The 17,803-nt window shown below is 57.7% G+C and overlaps 1 protein-coding gene across 11 annotated transcripts in view; it reads right to left on the bottom strand.

The window, feature by feature from the left end:
- The window catches only part of CAMTA1 (calmodulin binding transcription activator 1), an 806,010-nt gene that overhangs the window by 86,664 nt on the left and 701,543 nt on the right, over positions 1–17,803 (bottom strand). For all 11 annotated transcript variants that reach the window (XM_036999801.2, XM_036999802.2, XM_036999803.2 and 8 more), the window contains 2 exons: positions 16,467–16,620; positions 829–969 (listed from right to left, as the gene is read on the bottom strand). In XM_036999801.2, coding sequence (XP_036855696.2) covers positions 829–969; positions 16,467–16,620 — 295 coding nt within the window. The remainder of the gene's footprint in view (positions 1–828; positions 970–16,466; positions 16,621–17,803) is intronic.

Genomic DNA, 17,803 nt, shown 5'->3' with positions numbered 1-17,803 from the left:
GTTCTTTGTGGGGCAAAAGCCATCTAAGCAAGGACCCAAGCAAGGAAAACGCCCTAAACCTGCAGTTGAGGGGCAGGGAAGAAAGAGCTCAGGCGCCGAGCATTTCTAGCCTTGGCCAGGGCCCTGCCCGCAGGGCTGCTGCACCAGGCTGGCGGCTTCTCTCTCCTACCCGGTCATTATTTTCATTCCATCTGATAAGGGTCACTTCGCTTTTGATAAAAGGGTGAATTCTCCCCTGATCCTGTTACAGCCTCGCCACCAAGATTCCTAAATGCATAAAGACTGCAGAGAAGTGACATGACCCTCTAATGGAAATACCTAATTAAGGCAGCCAGGGGAGTGGAGAATGCACATTTCAAAGAGCAAATACCATTATCAGAAAAGCAGACGCATTAGGACGGAGAGCACGGGACACTTTATATTCCTGGAGGAGACAGGTTAAAGAAAGGGCTTTAGCCTGAGTGGCCCCACTGACTCGCGGCTCGTGTCCCAGAAAGCCCATGGGGCCCAGTGCCCGTGGACCAGGGCCTCCTGCTAATGGTGCCCTAGACAGTGGGGCCTGGCGCGCACCTGCAGTGGAATGGAGGCCTAGGGCCCAACCCTGGGCACCCCCAGCTCTGCCTCCCCCGTGCCGAGAGGCAGTTGCCTCTGGAAACCTCTTTCTCCTGCCCAACATGGGCGGGCGAGCGCGTGAGTCTGTCTGGTTGCTCCACTGGCCCCTCTCACGTCACTGGACACCACGCCGTCCCTGAGGGGGAGGAGAGCCACGCCTGCTGCCCGTGGGGACCTCTGCCTGCTCGCCCACCTGCCCACAGGAGCCCTGCTCACCCAAGCCGCCAGCGCAGAGGCAGTTGTGGGTCCGCGGCTGTGGCTTGGTCTGGTGGCTGTCGAGGATCTGCTGCACCAGCTGCTCCACCGAGAAGCCCGAGCTGCTGTTCCCGTTACTGCAGGTCCACTTGATGCCGTGAACTGGGGGACAGAGGCAGAGGGCAGTCAGAGGCCGCGCGGCCAGGGAGGCGCTGCGGGGAGGGGGGCCCTGGGGAGGAGGGAGGGGGAGGGCCAGGCTGCGCTGGCGGACCCCCACGCGCCCCGGGAGCCCCTCCTCTCCTCCAGCCTGCCCCCCTCCCCTCCCTGTGGCAGCCAGCCAGGGCACCGCCTAGAGGTTTGCTTCTGTTTCCTCAAAGCCCCAGTGCACCAGGGTGGCGCTAGGGGGCCTGGAGTGGAGAAGAATGAGTGACGGTGGGAAGGAGCGGATGGCAGGCTGAGGCCTCCCGCCTGGGTGGGGCAGCATGGAGGGCAGCCAGGGGCCGGGCACGGGGTGGCTGCCCAACCCTGACCAGAACGCTTAAGCTTCCCGCTGACCGGCCACCTGGACAGCTGCCCTGGGGCTTTGGCTCGACCCCCCTGGACCCTAGACCTCCGCTGTCCCTGGTGTTTGGGGGCAGGAGCCAGAGTGGCCGAGGGGATGCGAGCTGGACGTCTAAAATAAACTGACTTGCCCACTGAGTGCCTTGGCCCACTGAGATTCATGTCTGCTCCCTCCATTGTCCGTTCTCAGCTGCGGGGGGACCTGGCTGAAAGGTGGCTAAGCCCTGGGCTGGTATGTCGGGCGCACGGCCCAGCCCAGCGCTCTGGTGGCTCTGGGGGTGCTGGTTTCCAGGAGCAGTGAATCCACAGCCCTGGAGCTGGAGCCAATGCCCAGGGCTTCACGACAGACCCAGCTCACTGTGAAGGGGGACAGTGGGAGCAGGTGGTCTGGGGGGAGCAGGTGACAGGGTCATGCCAGGGGGAGGCCAGTGGCTTTGCCAGTGAGAGAATGATTTCCCCCCTCCTTCCTCTGAGCTTCTCTCACGTGGACTCTGGGGAGGGACAGGCACAGTCGCAGGCCTGCCCCTGTTCTGTGAGGGGCTCCAGGACGCAGGCGCACAAGGAGACAGTCTACACAGTGGGCAGCAGCCGGGTCAGCTTCAGACTTCACTTGCGGGATGTATTTGGTCGTCTCTAAACCTCTCTGAGCCTCAGTTTCCTCATCTGTAAAATGGGTGGCCAGGAGGGACCCTGATCTACCTGCCTGGCACTTCCCCCATACCCAACAGAGTAGCTGTTGTCATAACCATTAATGGTGAGGATGGTGACAGCGGCCATGACAGCAGCGATGGCAGTGAGGGCGACACGCAGCACACAGTGCTGGCCCTGCCCTCTGGCTTGGCTGACCTGTGGGACCTGGGCCTCGGGACAGGACAGAGCTCGTGGCGGGCCTCCCTCTTGGGCCGCGGTTCCTTGTCAGCGCCTTTATGGAGAACGTCAGTGGTTTGTCCACAAAACCCCATACGTGAGGGCCGTGATCTGTCTGGAATCCCTCTTAGGTGCTGCCCTCTGCCCCTGTGCTCCGCCCGGGTGTCCCCTCCATTCTGAGGAGGCTCCTCCAGATGCCTTCTGGGCTCTGCCCCCTGCAACTTCGCCAGCATCAGGGCCTGTGGCGCTGCTCTCAGTGCGTCCTGGGTTCTGGTGGGTCCTCCAGAGGGGTGGGGTTCGCTGAGAGGCTTCTCCCCTGAGCTAGCTCGACTGCCTGGGCTTGGAGTTACGGGTGCCTGTTTAGACGGCTCTGTGACGGACACATGCAGGGGGCAGGATTTCCGCTCCACCTTTCCCTGGGTGGGCAGTGCCTCTGCCGCGGGATCCCCGGGGAATTCTCTGACGGCCCCAGGAGGCCTGTGTTCCTGCTGGCTCAGGCCCACCTTGGCCACAGCAGCTGGAAGGAAGTCCCAGGCCAGGGGTTTGCAAACCTCATCATAGCTGTGGAGCCCTTTTCTCAAATAAACCTCTCCTTGGAAATTCAATACGGAAATAACAGCAGAAGGGGCCTGGCTGGGGCGGAGGTGAGGGCCAGGGCCCACTGGCCTGCCCCTGTGCCCAGACGCCCCCTGACTGAGAACGTTTTCCAGACTTCTCGTTTGAAAGCCTTGAAAACAGAGGCTGGGAGGCCAGAGGGCAGGACTGGAGAACCACTCCCCTTGTACTGCCGTGCACACAGATGGCCTGTCCCAGTCGCCCCTGCCCCAGCCCGGAGATTCTGAGGTCCTTATCTGGGGGTGCCCAGGCTTGACGCTCCTCAGGACTTCCTTACAGAGTGAGGGTGATGACCTCAGGGCTCTGTCCTGAGCCTAATTCTGCAGGTGCTGCAGTTCTGGGAGCAGAAACACCTGCAGAGCTCATCTACCTGTGGGTTACCTGAGCAGCCGCTCACTATGGAACCAGACAGGGTGTTCTCAGGCAAAACCCCGTGAGTCTGAACTCGGCTCTCTGGAGAGGCGAGCTGTGCTCAGGGCGGCCCCAACCTCGGCATTCTGGGGGCACGGCCACACCCCACCCAAAGGTGTCAGGTCTTGGGGTGGGTGGGCTTGCTCATCTCCTGAGTGGCAGCCTCCTCTGCTGGAGTCTCTGGCATTTCTGGCCAGGGCCCCTCTCTGCGCTGGCACGTGTCATTCAGACCGGTCTTCTCCAGCCCCCGTGGGGGTGCGGCTACCGCGTTCTTTCTGCCTCTTGCTCTCCTCCTCCTGCTGTGAAGGTTATAAAATGAAAACCCAGTGAAGGGTGACAGATTGCAAACAGAATTTCTGGATGCTTAATGCAAATCACCTCCTGAATGGCACATCCCATATGCAGATTGCCTCCCTCCCCCTCTGGTGGGGGCGGGGAGAGAAGCCCCTTCCTCCAAGGTGGTGAGTGGTTAGTACTGAATATCCAATACTATCAAGATGGCTTTTAACATGTCACGCTTTGTTTCCTGACACGTAATGAATCAGCGGGAAAGGAGATTTCTACAGGGAAGAGAAAGCTTCGTGGAAGGAAGGTTATTAAACGTGCACACTGACCGGCCCTTCCCCTGCCCCTCACTCCTTTGTAAAAGTGGCAAAGGGGAATTGCATTAAAATACACTGGATGAAATGTAAGGTCATGACCAGGGGGTGCGTGGGTGGGCACAGAAAGAGAAAAGGGAATTCCCAGAGAAATAACCTGCTGGTGGCTTTTAGTCCCATCTGTCCTCTCTGTCCTGGGGATCTGATCTCAGTGGAGGGCACTGGGCTGCTCATTCCCAGGCCATAGTCAGTCACCTTGCTGGGGAGGATGTCCTGGGTGTTCCTGCCCGGCTTATGTTGAATCCCAGGCAGAGGGGACTTTCTCCAGCTCGCCCTGCCTGGGGCCGGGGCGGTGGTCCCTGGGATGCTCAGATGCTGGAGAGAAAGCCGCATGCCCAGGAAGGTGAGGGCAGGGAAGGCACCCAAGAAGGAACAGGCCGGTGTGGGTGGGCCAAACATGCTCCCCCACGGGCCATGCTCTAGCCGGGCTGCCTGCGGTTTGCCCTGTTTGAGGGCTGGTCTGCAGAACTGATTTGGGTGGCTGTCACAGGAAGCCACCAGCCCACTCCTGCCCTGGCCTGTCCTGCCTTCAATACTTACCCTAATCACCCCCCGTGGCTAGGCAGCAATACTTCCACTAATATGAATAATCAAAATGAAATCAATGACAACAGCATGTGGCCATGCTTTGGAGAGCATCTTCTGATGAACAATTTACCCAAGAGGCGGCCAACCGCCGGGAAGAGAGTAATTGAGATCTGGAAGAGGGGGCTGGGGGATGGAGTGCGGGCTCACCCCCACATGGGGCTGGCAGCCAGCCGAGGGCCTCTTGGGGAGAGGTGGAGAGCTTCGGATAGGCAGGCTAGGCCTGAGCCCAGGTCGACCGTCCTGTGGCCCCTGTGTGGACAGAACTGTGTCCCCCCCAGATCCTTAGGTTGAGGCCCTAACTCCAATGTGACTGCATTTGGAGATAGCACCTGTCAGGAGGTGATCAAAGCTAAATGAGGTCATAAGGGTGGGGCCCTAATCCCGCAGGACTTGTGTCCTTATGAGGAGGAGGAGGACACCCCAGGAGTGTGTGAACACAAAGGTCCTGCTGGAAGCCCAGAGGCTTCTGACCTCGCCAGAAACCCGCCTGCTGACACCTCGCTCCTAGACTTCCAGCCTCCCCACTGCGAGAGGACACAGCTCTGTGGCTGATGGTCCCCAGCCTGCGGTGGGCCGTGATGGTGCCCGGAGCAGGCCCAGGCTCCCCTCTCCCCAGCTCGCCGGCTGTATCAGAGGACAGGACATCGAGGAGTTGCTCACATTCCCTCCCCATGCACGGGACGAGGCCTGCTTGTAGCAGAGGCTCGGTAAGGACTGGCTGAATGAATGAACGGACAGGTTGTCAGTCAGTCCTACCCCCTGGAGCACTGTTCTCTATTTCCCTGGGTCATTATTGCCCTCGATGAGCTGTAAGCAGAGCTCACACCTCAGTAAGAAGAGAGTAACAAAAATAGTATTTATCAGATTTATACTATGTGCCAGGCACTGTGCTAGGTTCTTTATATGTTGACTTCATTACAAAAAGAAATAACACTGTTTCCTACCCTCTAGGGAGCATTTACTGTGGACGGGGCTCTGGGCAGTGGTTCCCAAAGTGTAGGCCCAACAGCAGCTTAGTCACCTGGGATTGTGTTAGGAATGCACGTGCTCAGGCCCCACCCAGACCTGCTGAATCAGAAATTCTGGGGATGAGGCACAGGCCTGTATCCTCACAAGCACTCCAGCACAGGAGTGGTATCCTCACAGCACAGGGCCAGGGGATTTAATGCCTGCTCAAGTTTGAGACCTACTGGTATAGAGATATAACTCGAGTCTCTTAACGATCCTTTGAAGAATTGTTCCCCCTTTCTATTAGTGTGAGAACCCAGACTCAGGAAAGTTATGTGACTTGCCCAAGGTCACACAGCAGTGTGGGGGCAGGGAGGGGCTCCACAGTCTAGCTCTTCCCACCAAGCCACCTGCCTCCCAGTGCCTTGCTAGGCTGCGTCTCTCCCAGGACAGAGGAACGGCCAGAAGGTTAATCAGTGGGCAGAGGAGGGGAAGGCCAAGATTCCCTCCTCTGGCTGCTAGACCCACTTCACCCCCTAGAGGGAGAGTGTCTGATTTCCTCAGGGGTCGGGTGACTGTGCAGAAACCTGGGGCTGGGCCAGGTGCTGTCCTCCTGGCCTGCCACCCACCTGCTGTCTCCTGCCCTCTCTGACCAGGAGGGTGCCAGCTGCCTCACAAGGGCCAGGCGGGCTGGGGGGTGGAGGGGGCAGAAGCTCTGACGCCCCTGGCCCCTCCCTCGGGGTTTCCGCCCGCTGGGCCAGCCCAGGGGCACAGCCAGGTCCGAGCGAGCTGCCGGTGTGCTGGCAGGGCTGCCGAGACTGGGGTGGAGACTCTCCCCTGGCCTCCAAGGGCTGAGTGGGAGGCGGCACCTGCCTTGGACCTGCTCTCAGATGATCAGGGGCCAGCAGGCGAGTGAGAGGGGCCCGTGTGGGGGTGTCTCAGCCTCGGAACCTGGGTCCAGGGGTTCGCAGAGACACACCTGGTTTGGTCCTCATAGCAGACTGGGGTGCATTTAGGGGAAATCTCTATGAAAGACAGGTAGCCCACAGAAAGATCCTCTTGGAGAAAGTGGGATCTGTCAGGGAAGCATTTGCTCTGAGACAGGGGCTCCTGGCCTGGATATCCAGTCACCGGGGCTGGGGTGGCCTCCTCTTGGGTATCTGCAGAAGCCACCACGCTCATTCCCTATGTGGCTGCCCGAAGCAGCGGAGGAACTTTACTGAGCTTTAATGCCCAGCCTGCTGTGCAGGGAGAAGGGACGGGGACCCAGGAACACGGAGAACCTGGGGGGACAGCTGGCCTGGGGCCCAGTGCGTGCTGCACGTTTCCTCACTCGTGTGTGACCTCGGGAGGACCACCGATGCCCCTGGACCTCAGTCACCTCCCTGTAAAATGGGCGTCTCACCCAACTGCCCATCCCGGCTCCCCGAGAGGCTTTAGGGATAAACAGATCGGGAGAGGCCACACCCAGGATTCTGATTTGACGGCGTCTAAGGCAGGCCAGGGTTGAGGACTGCCCGTGAGACACCCTTTCTGCTCTGAAACATCATACTTGGCACTCTGGACAAGGAAGACTTGGACATGGAGGCAGAAAGGGGAATGCTGGAGGGCCCCCTCACCCCGTGGTGTCCCCTGGGAGCTGGTGAGAGCTAGCCACTCACACCCACTTTGTGGGGCAGCAACTCCCAGCAGGGCACGTGGCTTGAGCTCAGGTGCCATTGGTGACAGCACAGGTGGGGCCTGCTGGGATGGATGTGGCCTCCTCTGCACGGGAAGGGATTTCTTGGCGCTGTATGGCACAGGTGCTCAGTGGCATGTTGGTGACAAAGATAGTTCCCCCCAGCAGCCTGTGGGGAGCCCTTCCTCCCGGCCCCCACCAGCCTGGGCTCATCCATAACTCCTGCCCAGGCATCCAGGCACTCAGCACTCTGTAAAGACCTGCCAAGAGGGTGACCCCCCCTTAACCTTCTGTCTGGACAGGTCACCTTGGAGGCTGAAAGGGGTGCTCCCCAGGCAAGCCTGTGTGTGATCACACTACTTAGGAACCCCGAGGTGGAGGGGGAGCCACCACGTGCCCTTCGAGGCATGAATGAGCTGCTTGGATCCCTCCTAGTTATTGACGCTAGGATGCCATCTCCATGGCAACAAAGTCAATGGGCAATGGCAGCACACTGAGTTGATTTTCACCATATTCTTGTTGACACAAAGGCCCTGCTTCTGATTTCTTAGTTCGACTGGATAAAACTTTCATTACATTTAACTTCTCGTATCCAGACACCCACATACTCTTCAGGTTCCCCATCTCACCTTCCACTCTTGCTCTCCTATGGGTCCCAAGGACGTTTTCAGAAATCTCATTTCCAGGCGTGCAGAGCCCAAGGGGTGGGGACAGCGGTGTATGTGCTGTATCCTGTCTGAGCTTGGAATTCCCACCTCTGAATGTTTGGGGACACGGGAGCATCAAGGCCACATTCCTCTTCCACTAGGAGGCACAGGCTTTGTCCCTGTGATGAATGTGCCACGGGAAAGGGAAGAGGCCGGAGAACCCAACATAGCCGGCAGTCTTCCTCCAGGTGGGACAGGCCTCAGACCCAGAGGCGGAGGAAGTGAGAGGAGCTCCCCGGTCCAAGCCCACTGGGGCTGCGCAGGCCATTGCCTCTCCAAGATCAGCAAATTCAGGCTGCCCCGGGCTGGTGTTCCCCACACTTCCCGACTTGGCCACGCGGCAATCTCCTGGGGCTCCGTGATGTAAAAAGCAGGCTTGGCTGAATGTTTCTGGGCCAGCCCTGCTCTGCAGGCCAGGGATGTGGCGTTGCAGAGCCCTTCCGAGGTGCCCATAATCTCCTCCTCATCTGCTGAGTGGCATTGTTCCTGGGGCTGGGAATTCTCACTGTAGTAGTGGAGTGTGAATGAGCTGGGAGCTCTCTGATTGTCTAGCAAAGCACAGTTTGGCAGGGAGAGAAGCTTCTGCAGTTTTCCCACATTCAGGGAGCCACATGGGCTCTGAAATCCTCTTCTCGCTGCTTGCGCTTAACTGCAGTCCCGTCTCCCAGGCCCTGCCCAGGGGCAGAGATGCCAGGAGCCACCACCTGTGTGAGCAGCCCCTCCAGGCCACTGTGGTGGGGGCAGGAGACCAAGCGGGATTTCCATCTTGCTTCTTTCCCTGGGCTTGCGAGGACCCTGGAATCACAAGGCTCTTCCATGTGTCCAGAGGTGGCACCTGCCGTTGAAAGGAGTAGCTGCCGCTCAGCTCCTAATGGTGTGGCCTAGAACCTTGGATTTTCGAAGAGAAGCTGAAACTCTGGAGATTTAAATGTTGGCAGTGAATTCCAAGCTTCACAAAGCCACCCCCCAGCACTGAGCAGGGGGGTGCCAGGAGGTGGCCATCAGGTATGGGTGGGGCTGCTGTATCCCCACCACCAGCACAGAGGCGCACTCCATTAAAGCTCATTCAATTGGTGGACGGTCTGGACGCAGCTGGGAGATCTGTAACAGCAGGTGGTGCGTGGTGCCCAAGTGGCCCTGAGTGCGAGCAGCCAGGATGAGACAGGCAATCAAGGGAAGTATTTTTCTTTTAATTCTACTTGGGGGCCCAATCAGTGAAACAAAATTTAGCCTGAGGGAAAAAGGCGCGTTTGCCAAACAAGCCTGGATCCTCTAAAGGAAGTAAACCCCCAGATAAAATCAGCCTTGCCTCTGATGCCCACTGCCTGCGCTCCGATGTGCCAGCAGGCTGGGAGGTGCTGGGAAGGCGTCCTGGCAGCAGCGTGGGACTTACAGGAGCCTGTCCCACTGCTCCCCATACCAGCAGCTACTACCTGAAGAGACAAGCAAATGGGCTGGGAAATCCTCTCCAGACCATCTGCATTGTCTTGCCTCCCACAGTGACTCCAAATCCTGGATGCAGGTCGGGAGCAGGTCCCTAGGGCCCACTCCAGCCCGCCTCCTATCAGCCTACCCAGGGGGTTCTGATGTGGACTGCTGCTCCTGGCACCGAGCCCAGTCTCTGCCTGGGCTCTGTGGGCTTTGGCGCTTTGAGGGGGAAACCGCAGCTGCCCAGGCTCCTGAGTCCAGTGGCAGGTGGCTGGGTGTGCCGAAGCTCGTTCCTGACTCCGGGTCCCTCACTCCTACCCTGAAAGTCTAACTGCAGACAGCGGGGTGGGAGAGGGGACATGGACACTGGGTAGTGCTTCCAAGAGGACATTTCTGGCCGTAAAGGAACCCACTGACCCTTGCTAACAAGCGCTGATCTCCCTGTCACCCCTACTGCCACCCCTGTCTCTCAGGACCTCCACCTGCAGCTCTTGGGGGCAGCACCTTCGTGACTTGCTTTGTCACTGCCCCTCCATCGCACTCTGACTCTGCTGGAGACTTGGGATCGTGCCCTCCCTCCCCAGCAGGGGCGCGTCCGGCAGCCCCTCTGCCTTACATCACCTGGCTGCTGTCTCATAAGGATAGACTGGAGTTGGCGAGGAAAGGGCTGTTCGCACCTCTCCCTAGAGGCCCTCCTGCTTGCTCCAGCCCCGCCCAGCCCACCGCCCCAGAATCACAGTGCAAGTCCCAGACGCCTCCCGGAACATCCCACACTCCAGGTCCACAGGCAGGGGCAGGACGGCGCCCAGGTCTGCAGGCTCCCGCCAGCTGGGTTGTAGCGCTGCTGCAGAGGCCTCGCGTCTCTGAGCCGCTCTGCTGCTCTGGGCCACCAGGTGGCGCTAATTGACCAGAAACGGGGTTTGGGGCAGGGCCGGGAAAGGAAAGCCTTTGTTGATTTTATTCCTTGATATTCTATAATCACCAGGATTACAATCTAAGCAAAAAAGCAAAACAAATAAACACCGTCCCTCTTACTGGATCGTTGGTCTTTGTCTGGAAAATTATGAGCAAACAGATGCACTGACTACACAACGAGGCTTCGGTGTTGCAACAGGGGGGCCTCTGGGACAAGTGGAGACAGGGGTGAGGGCTCCGGAGATGGAGGGCTCCCTTGTCCACAGTGGCAGCTGAGAGCGCCAGGAGGAGGCAGGTGCTGGCTCATCAGCCCTTTCCTTTCATCTCTCTGCCACATCAGCCCTTTGTTAGCAAAATGGGGTTCCCGGTCTCCAGCGCCTCTGGCCTTTGCCAGTTCCCCTGTGGCTTGGTGCACAGGCCTGCCCACTGCGCAGAGGCTAGAAGTGTGCTCTTCTGGAGAGCACACGGTGAGGGGCTGAGACTCCAGTTCCTGAGATTAACATAGGGTTGCAGGTTCCCAAGGCCTGAAGGTCGTTAGGGTAAGAGGATTGCCCAGAGCTAGTAGCTGCTCGCTCAACTCTGTTCTCCACGTGGCTCCTTCCACTGCCTCTGCGGGCTCCACCCTCCACAAGCCACGTGACTTCAATCTCTTTTTAGTCAACATGCCCTTCATGCCTCAAACATGACATGACTCTTGTCATCTCAGTGCCACCCCATGTGTTGGCTTTTGCCTCCATTTCCCCCTAAGCTGTTCCTCGCAAAGCTGCCTAGGCACACCTCTATGCCTCCTGCCTGTCCCCAAGTTCTGCACATTCATCAAGGCCAGGGTAGCCTCCCACCAGGAAGCCTCCCCAAGTGCTCCTACACGTGAGTTTATAGATTTCTATGTACCTGAAGATAGAACCATCCACTTTGCCCTCAATGCCATCTGCTTGGGACCCATCATTTGGTACAGTCCAGGGTGTTGCCCTTTTATACGTGGTCTAAAATGGTTGCTCCAGCTCCTGCCATCACAACTGTATCCCAACCAGTGGGAAGCAGAGAAAAGAATGGAGGGCAAGCTTCTTCCCAGGAAAGCAGCATACAACACTTCCCCTCATATGTCATTGGCCTGAATTTGGTCATAGGGTCACACCTAGTTGCAAAGGAATCTGGGAAGTGTAGTCTCTCACTGGGCACTACTATCCTAATATACTATTGGGAATAGGGTTCTGCATGTGAGTCATTCAGGGCTGAGTGCAGCTGAGCTCAGCCTGGGGTGCCCCTGAAAGTCCTCAGCTGAGAATTGCTCATCTTGGCTCAAGGCCTGAGGATGACTGCCTCGGGTCCCGTCTGGGGGCTGGAGTTGATAGAATTCAAGTGAACACGATCTAAAGCTCAGCATGTCTCATCCTGGAAATTCTGGGGTCTGTTCCAATGCAGCTGGTCCCTGGGGCCAGCAAGGGCTGAGCTCTGAGCAGGAGCTCTAAAGCTTGTTACAGTCCAGCATTGACAGCTACTGATGTCCCTAAAGGACTGTCCAGCTGGTCTTTGTGTGCCTGCCCTCAGCACAGGGCTTGGTGGGAACTAAGGGCTCGACCTCAGGAAAGGGGGTTGGTGTTCTGCTGCAGATGACTTCCCTTACAATGTGTGGCTACAGCCCCCATACCTCCATCCTTTATGTCCGTGATGTCATTGGTCAGCCATAGGGTCACAGGGTAGGCCATTATCACTTCCTCCCTGAAGAAGGTCAAGTGACTTGTGCAAGGCCACCCTGCTAGTCAGAGAAGAAGCTGAGACCCCCAGATCTGGCCTCCTGTGCTTACATTCCGGCAGCTGGTGGCTCTGGAGGCCCTGGTGCACTCCATCCCCACCATGGCCTCACTGCCTTTTGAGCCCATCTATCCTCTTGTCAGTAGGAAATTGCCAGGCATCTGTTCTGGCCCAGGCCTACCTCTCCATCTGAGTGCTGAGTCTTTGCTTCCAGACCCTGAGGCCAGGCCACCTCTGGGGAGGCTGGGGGAGGTGCTGAAAGACCATCTTCAGCCTGCATGCAGGTGTGTGTGGGTGAGGGCAGGCGTGCTGTGCCTGTGAACATGCATGGGTAAGCACACAGGTATGCATGGGCATGCGCATGGAAGCACAAGTGTGGGTGCAGGACTTGGGGCTGTGCAGACTCCCCAGCCATCCCTCCTGCATTGCCCCCCACCCAGTGCTGCTGAGGACGTCTGCTAAAGGGGTCTTGGGACTCCAGAGGCAGGAGAGCAGGGCTGCAGGAAGGCAGTTGGAGTAGAGCCAAGCCCAGAGACGGCTGACAGAGCCCTCTGGTGATCTCTGGGACCACGGAGGCCCACACCTTGCTGGGTGATGCAGGCCATCTGGTCAGCCAGGGGACAGCTGGGGCAAGGTCACCTCTGGGAAGGGCTGTGAACAGAGCTTAAAACTCATGTCTTGTCCCTCACTCTGGATGGCACAGCCTTGCCAATTGCCAGCTGGGAAGTGGCTGGAATGCCTGTTCCCTCCTGGGCTGCCCAGGAATGGAGAGGACCCACTCTGAGGGCACAGGTTCCACTTGGCTTCCTGCAAGCTCAAATAGAGCCAAGGGTGGAAAGCTGGGGTTCAGAACCACCGTGCTTCTGGACAGCTAAAGATTGCGAGCAAGTTTGCCACCAGGTGGGCAAGACAGAGGCACAGGGCTGTGTGGTACCCTTCCCCGCCCAGCGGTGGTTGGGGAGGAGAGGAGCTCACTGCCTGGCCCTCACTTTCACTATGGCAGTTTGCCAGTCCAAAGCTGGTGCTCTTAGACCAGCTGCACTGGAACAGACCCCAGAATTTCCAGGATGAGACATGCTGAGCTTTAGATCGTGTTCACTTGAATTCTATCAACTCCAGCCCCCAGACGGGACCCGAGGCAGTCATCCTCAGGCCTTGAGCCAAGATGAGCAATTCTCAGCTGAGGACTTTCAGGGGCACCCCAGGCTGAGCTCAGCTGCACTCAGCCCTGAATGACTCACATGCAGAACCCTATTCCCCATAGTATGTTAGGATAGTAGTGCCTAGTGAGAGACTACACTTCCCAGATTCCTTTGCAACTAGGTGTGACCCTATGACCAAATTCAGGCCAATGACTTATGAGGGGAAGTGTTGTATGCTGCTTTCCTGGGAAGAAGCTTGCCCTCCATTCTCTTCTCTGCTTCCCACTGGTTGGGATGCAGTTGTGATGGCAGGAGCTGGAGCAGCCATTCTAGACCATATATAAGAGGGCACACCCTTGAAATGGCAGAACAACCAGCTGGAAGGAGCCCGGGTGGCTGATCCCTGACACCATGGGGTTGCCGTGTCAACTTTGAACTGCTATGTGCAAGAGAGATAGCTTTTTATTTAAGCCCCAATTCTTTTGGCCTTTGTCACAGCAACAGGACCATATTGTAACTACCAGAGAAGAGGCTGCAAAAAGACAGGAAGTATTTTTGGAAGCATATTGAGAATTCCTATCAGATATCGAAATTATTTTCCCAATCTTCATTTTTTTATCTGGAGGAAGCATCCCTCAGATTGCAGGGAAGCCCCCACGGGACAAAAGGACACAGTTAAGAAAAAGTGGGATTCTCCAAATCCATCTGGCTTCGAAGCTGGTGTTTGTGAGATTCCCAAGGCTCAAGACCAACAAGCCTCCACCTTGTGACAGGTGAGGCAATCGCTGCACATCAGAGTCTCACTTCGCCACCGATAAGCACAACATTTTGATGAAACCACTGGAAACTCTGCTGTAGGGCAGAGAAATTTGGAAACATCAGGAAATCAAACTGTGAAGTCTTTGAAGGAATGTGATTTATGTGAAAACGTGATGAAGCTAATGTGCTTGGCTCCAGCGCTGGACGGCACGCCTGACTCTGGAGCCAAATGTGGCGCCTCCTGGGCCCCAGCACACCTCTGCTCTCCCCGAGCGCGGGGAGCTGCTGCTCTGTGTGTGTTCCAAGCCCGACCCACATCTAACATTTTTACTGGAGCTGTATTTCCGGGGCCGTGCTTCCGGGCTGAGCCTCTATAACCAGAGCCATGTGCACACGGGCACACTGAGCGACCGTGCGCTCTCTGCTCCCCACCCCCAGACACCAGAGAGCAGAGCGTGATTAGGTTCACGGGGAGTGTGCTGTAGTTTCACATCATTTCCTTGAGGCTCTGCAGGCTTTTGAATGGGTTACTCACAGTGCCCTCCAGTTAAACATCAGAGCCGGACTCGGGGCTGCTTTCCGCCCCCTGGAGCTCAGGAAGCTTAATCCCTTTGCCTTCCCAGAGGTGGTCTCCCCATCTGACACAGGCAGCCTCCTGCATGGGAGGGTGAGGTTCCAGGGCAGGACTGCTTCTGAGGACCGAGGACATTGTGGGGAGGTAGAGGCGGTAGGGGGCGGAAAAGGAAGCAGATGACATCAAAGAACAGGGAAGGTGCTGGGGAAAATGCCAAGGGGCAGCCTGTGTGCTGAGGGGCGCTGGGAGGGCTCAGGCCAAGAAGCCTCTGACCCCAGGGGCCGCCAGGACAGGCAGCTCTTAACTCGGGGATGTCTCCTTGGGTCTCCTCTGGCTAATGTGGTCTCTGAACTTACTAGGGGATGAAATAGTGGCCTCAGCCCCTGGGCCCCTGGTCTGCAGAGGCCCAGGGGCCCAGACTGGGTGCTGTTGGCCTTGGTGCAGAGGCCACTTTCTCTCACTTTACAAAGGGGGGAATGGGTGGCAGAGCAGGTGGGCAACTGGCCTGAGGTCACACAGTGAGGTGGTCACAGAACCAGTATGGGTGCCCACGTCCTGGCTCCCCAGCTCTGACTCCACCACCCTGGCCAGGTGGCGTCAGTACCCAGGGTTACCAGAGCCACTGCACTGGCCCAGCCAGGCTCTGCCGAAGAGGAAGTGTGAGCAGGTCCCAGGGGAGGACACCCATGTCAGGTATGAGCCCTGCTCACTTATCACCACCTGGGCACTGGGTCAGAAGCAGTGGGCAGGCAGGACCCCTGGCACCATTATCTGGGCTCCCCGGGCCCCTGGCCTGGCCCTGGAGGGGAGCCAGCGAGCAGCCCCAGCTCCCAGGGCCCGGGTGCTGAGGGCCTTTGTCCGTTGCTCAGGCCCCCGTGGGAAGTAGACCAAAGCTGAGTACAGCCGCTTTCCACTCAGCCATCCTGCTGAGTACTTGCAGAGGGCCTGCTGGGTACTGTGCAGGGCCCCGAGGAATGGCAGAGAACAGGAAAGATTCATGGGGAATAGCTGCAATGTCTCCCAGTTTCTGGGTGTTCTACAGTTTTGGAGGCTCGTGTGGCTCCCTCTGTTTAAGTGTGGGAGGCTGACTTCAGCCTGGTGTCTCCCTGGGGGGCTCAAGGAGGCCTGGGAGCTGGGGATGCAACGCTCAGCTGGCTGGCTGGGCAGGGCTGCTGGAAGAGGCCGTATGTCAGCTGACTGCAATAGGATGGGGTGGGGTGAGCATGTGAGGCGGGGAGACTGCCCTAACCTGGGGCCCAGGGGCTTCCTTCCTGCAGCCCCACTCCTAAGGGTGGCTTGGTTCCGAAGAACCTGTTGACCCATCTCCGAGGTCCTGTGTGATGACAGGTTTTTGCCCTGAGCCTTAGAGACCCACGTTCTGGAACCCCGGGCCCTGTGCACCACGCTGCTCTTCTTGGGTCTGGCAAACCCGTGTTTGTTTTTCCGGAGCCCAGCTGTCCAGGTGGCAGGAGAGACCACCAGGGCCCCCCAGTGCTGCCCATGGAAACGAGTTCCTGGCCGTGCCCAGCTTTCTGGACTCAGTTGCTGCTTTGCATTCAGTGACCTGCACCTGACAGATGCTTCAAAGCATCACTTTGCTGACAGGATGAAATCCAGCTCAATTACCATCATCCATGTGCCACTTGCCTGGGAGCTGAGGCAGGCCCCGCGTCCAGGAGCAGATGGGCTGAGGGCAGGAGGTGGAACGCCCTTGTCTGCCCACAGGCCCTACCCTCCTTGCTTGGCCACAAGACACAGCCCAGGGCAGTCCTGGCCCTGCCCCTCACTTACGTGGCTTTACACCTCTGCATCTCACTTTTCTTGTCTGTGCTGTGGGCCTGACATTCTGTGCCCTGGCTGTGGTGCCCAGAGCTTAAGAGGGTCAAATGAAAATAAGGATGGGACAGACCTTATAAAAGCTAAGTTCACTGTCACCCGAACAGAATGGGGTTCCTGCACCCAGGTCCCCAAGGCCACAGAGGACCTCCAGCCCCACCTGGATGACACCGGCCAGCCCCAGTGCAGGACCCTGGGCAGGAGGCCACAGCTACTCACACATGGGTTTCAGCTGCCCGACGAGCTCCTCTTCCGTCCATTTGGCCCACTCCTTCTTGTCGGTGTTGATGGAGCAGAGGATGGGGCCACAGGGCTTGCCACAGTCCTCGATGGCCGGAACATTCAGATAGTGCACCAGGACGATGTCAGGGTTCTGCAGGGAGGGCACAGAGACGGGCAGCATGAGGGGGCATGGAGCCATCCAAGGTCACCCCAGCAGGTGCAGACTGGCTGACCCTCCCCACAACAGGTTTTCTCAACCTTGGCACCACTGACGGTGGGAACCAGCTAATCCTCTGCTGTGGGGCCGTCCTGGGCACTGTAGAATGCCCCCACCCACTAGATGCTATCAAACCCTGCCCCTGCCCCAGTGTGACAACTAGAAATGTCTCCAAACATTGCCCATTGTCCTCTGGAGGACAAAATCACCCCCTGTTGAGAATGACATGGGCTGTTCTGTGTGTAACTAAGGACCACACACAAGGGCAAAGTATCTCTAGTCCGACCCCTGGTATCTTATGCCAACAGCTGCCACAGCAGCACTGGCCCCGTTCCATGCTTTATACGCACTTCCTCGTTACAGCTCCCAGGGTGTGCCCCCCACAGGCATCCTCCCCCCTTCTCCCCAAGGGGAACAATGTTCCCAGAGTTTCATGCATCTGCCTCTAAGCACTGGATCCCCTCTGCCCTTCAGCCTGTGGCCGTGGCCCTGAAGAAAAAGCCCCACAGGCTGCTTCTGCTAACCATCGCCCAGGCACCGCTGTCGCTCGGAGCCTCTGCAAACTCCTCAGAACCCCCTCTGGAGCTTTAGAGTGGAAAGAACTCTCCATGGAGATATGGAGGGCACAGTTTTGTCCCATATCATTCTATGGAAACGGGTCAACTTCTCCCCATCATATTCAATTCAAGATGCCCACCACCAGCTCTGAGTGTGACACACTGAGGGGCCTTCAGGGGGCAGCAGCTTTGCTGCAAAAAGCATGGGCCTTCCTTGGCTTTGGTGGCCCCCAGAAGGCAAAGCCATTTATTTGGCCACATCAGGCCTGACAAGTCTGTTAAAAGAAGCGATCAGGTCACTTTGTAATGCATCTGGATAAACCCGGAAAAGTCGTCAAAGCAAACCAGAAAGTATTTCTTAAACCATCAGGAAACATATGCCAGTATATCAATATGCTGCAGCAAACTATGGGAAAAGCCACTTAGAAGGCCCCATCCTGTGCTCTTCCCCAGATTGCTCTCCTCTGCTTTTCCCAAGGGATTCCCAACCACCAGTCCTGGGTGGGTGTGAGGACCCCACGTAGGGAGGAGGCTGGGTCTGTAGTGGCCTTTTTGGATGT

Source organism: Manis javanica, chromosome 4 (assembly GCF_040802235.1).
Source record: "Manis javanica isolate MJ-LG chromosome 4, MJ_LKY, whole genome shotgun sequence".
In the NCBI taxonomy this organism is placed as follows: Eukaryota; Metazoa; Chordata; class Mammalia; order Pholidota; family Manidae; genus Manis; species Manis javanica.
This window is presented reverse-complemented; position numbering and strand designations above follow the sequence as displayed.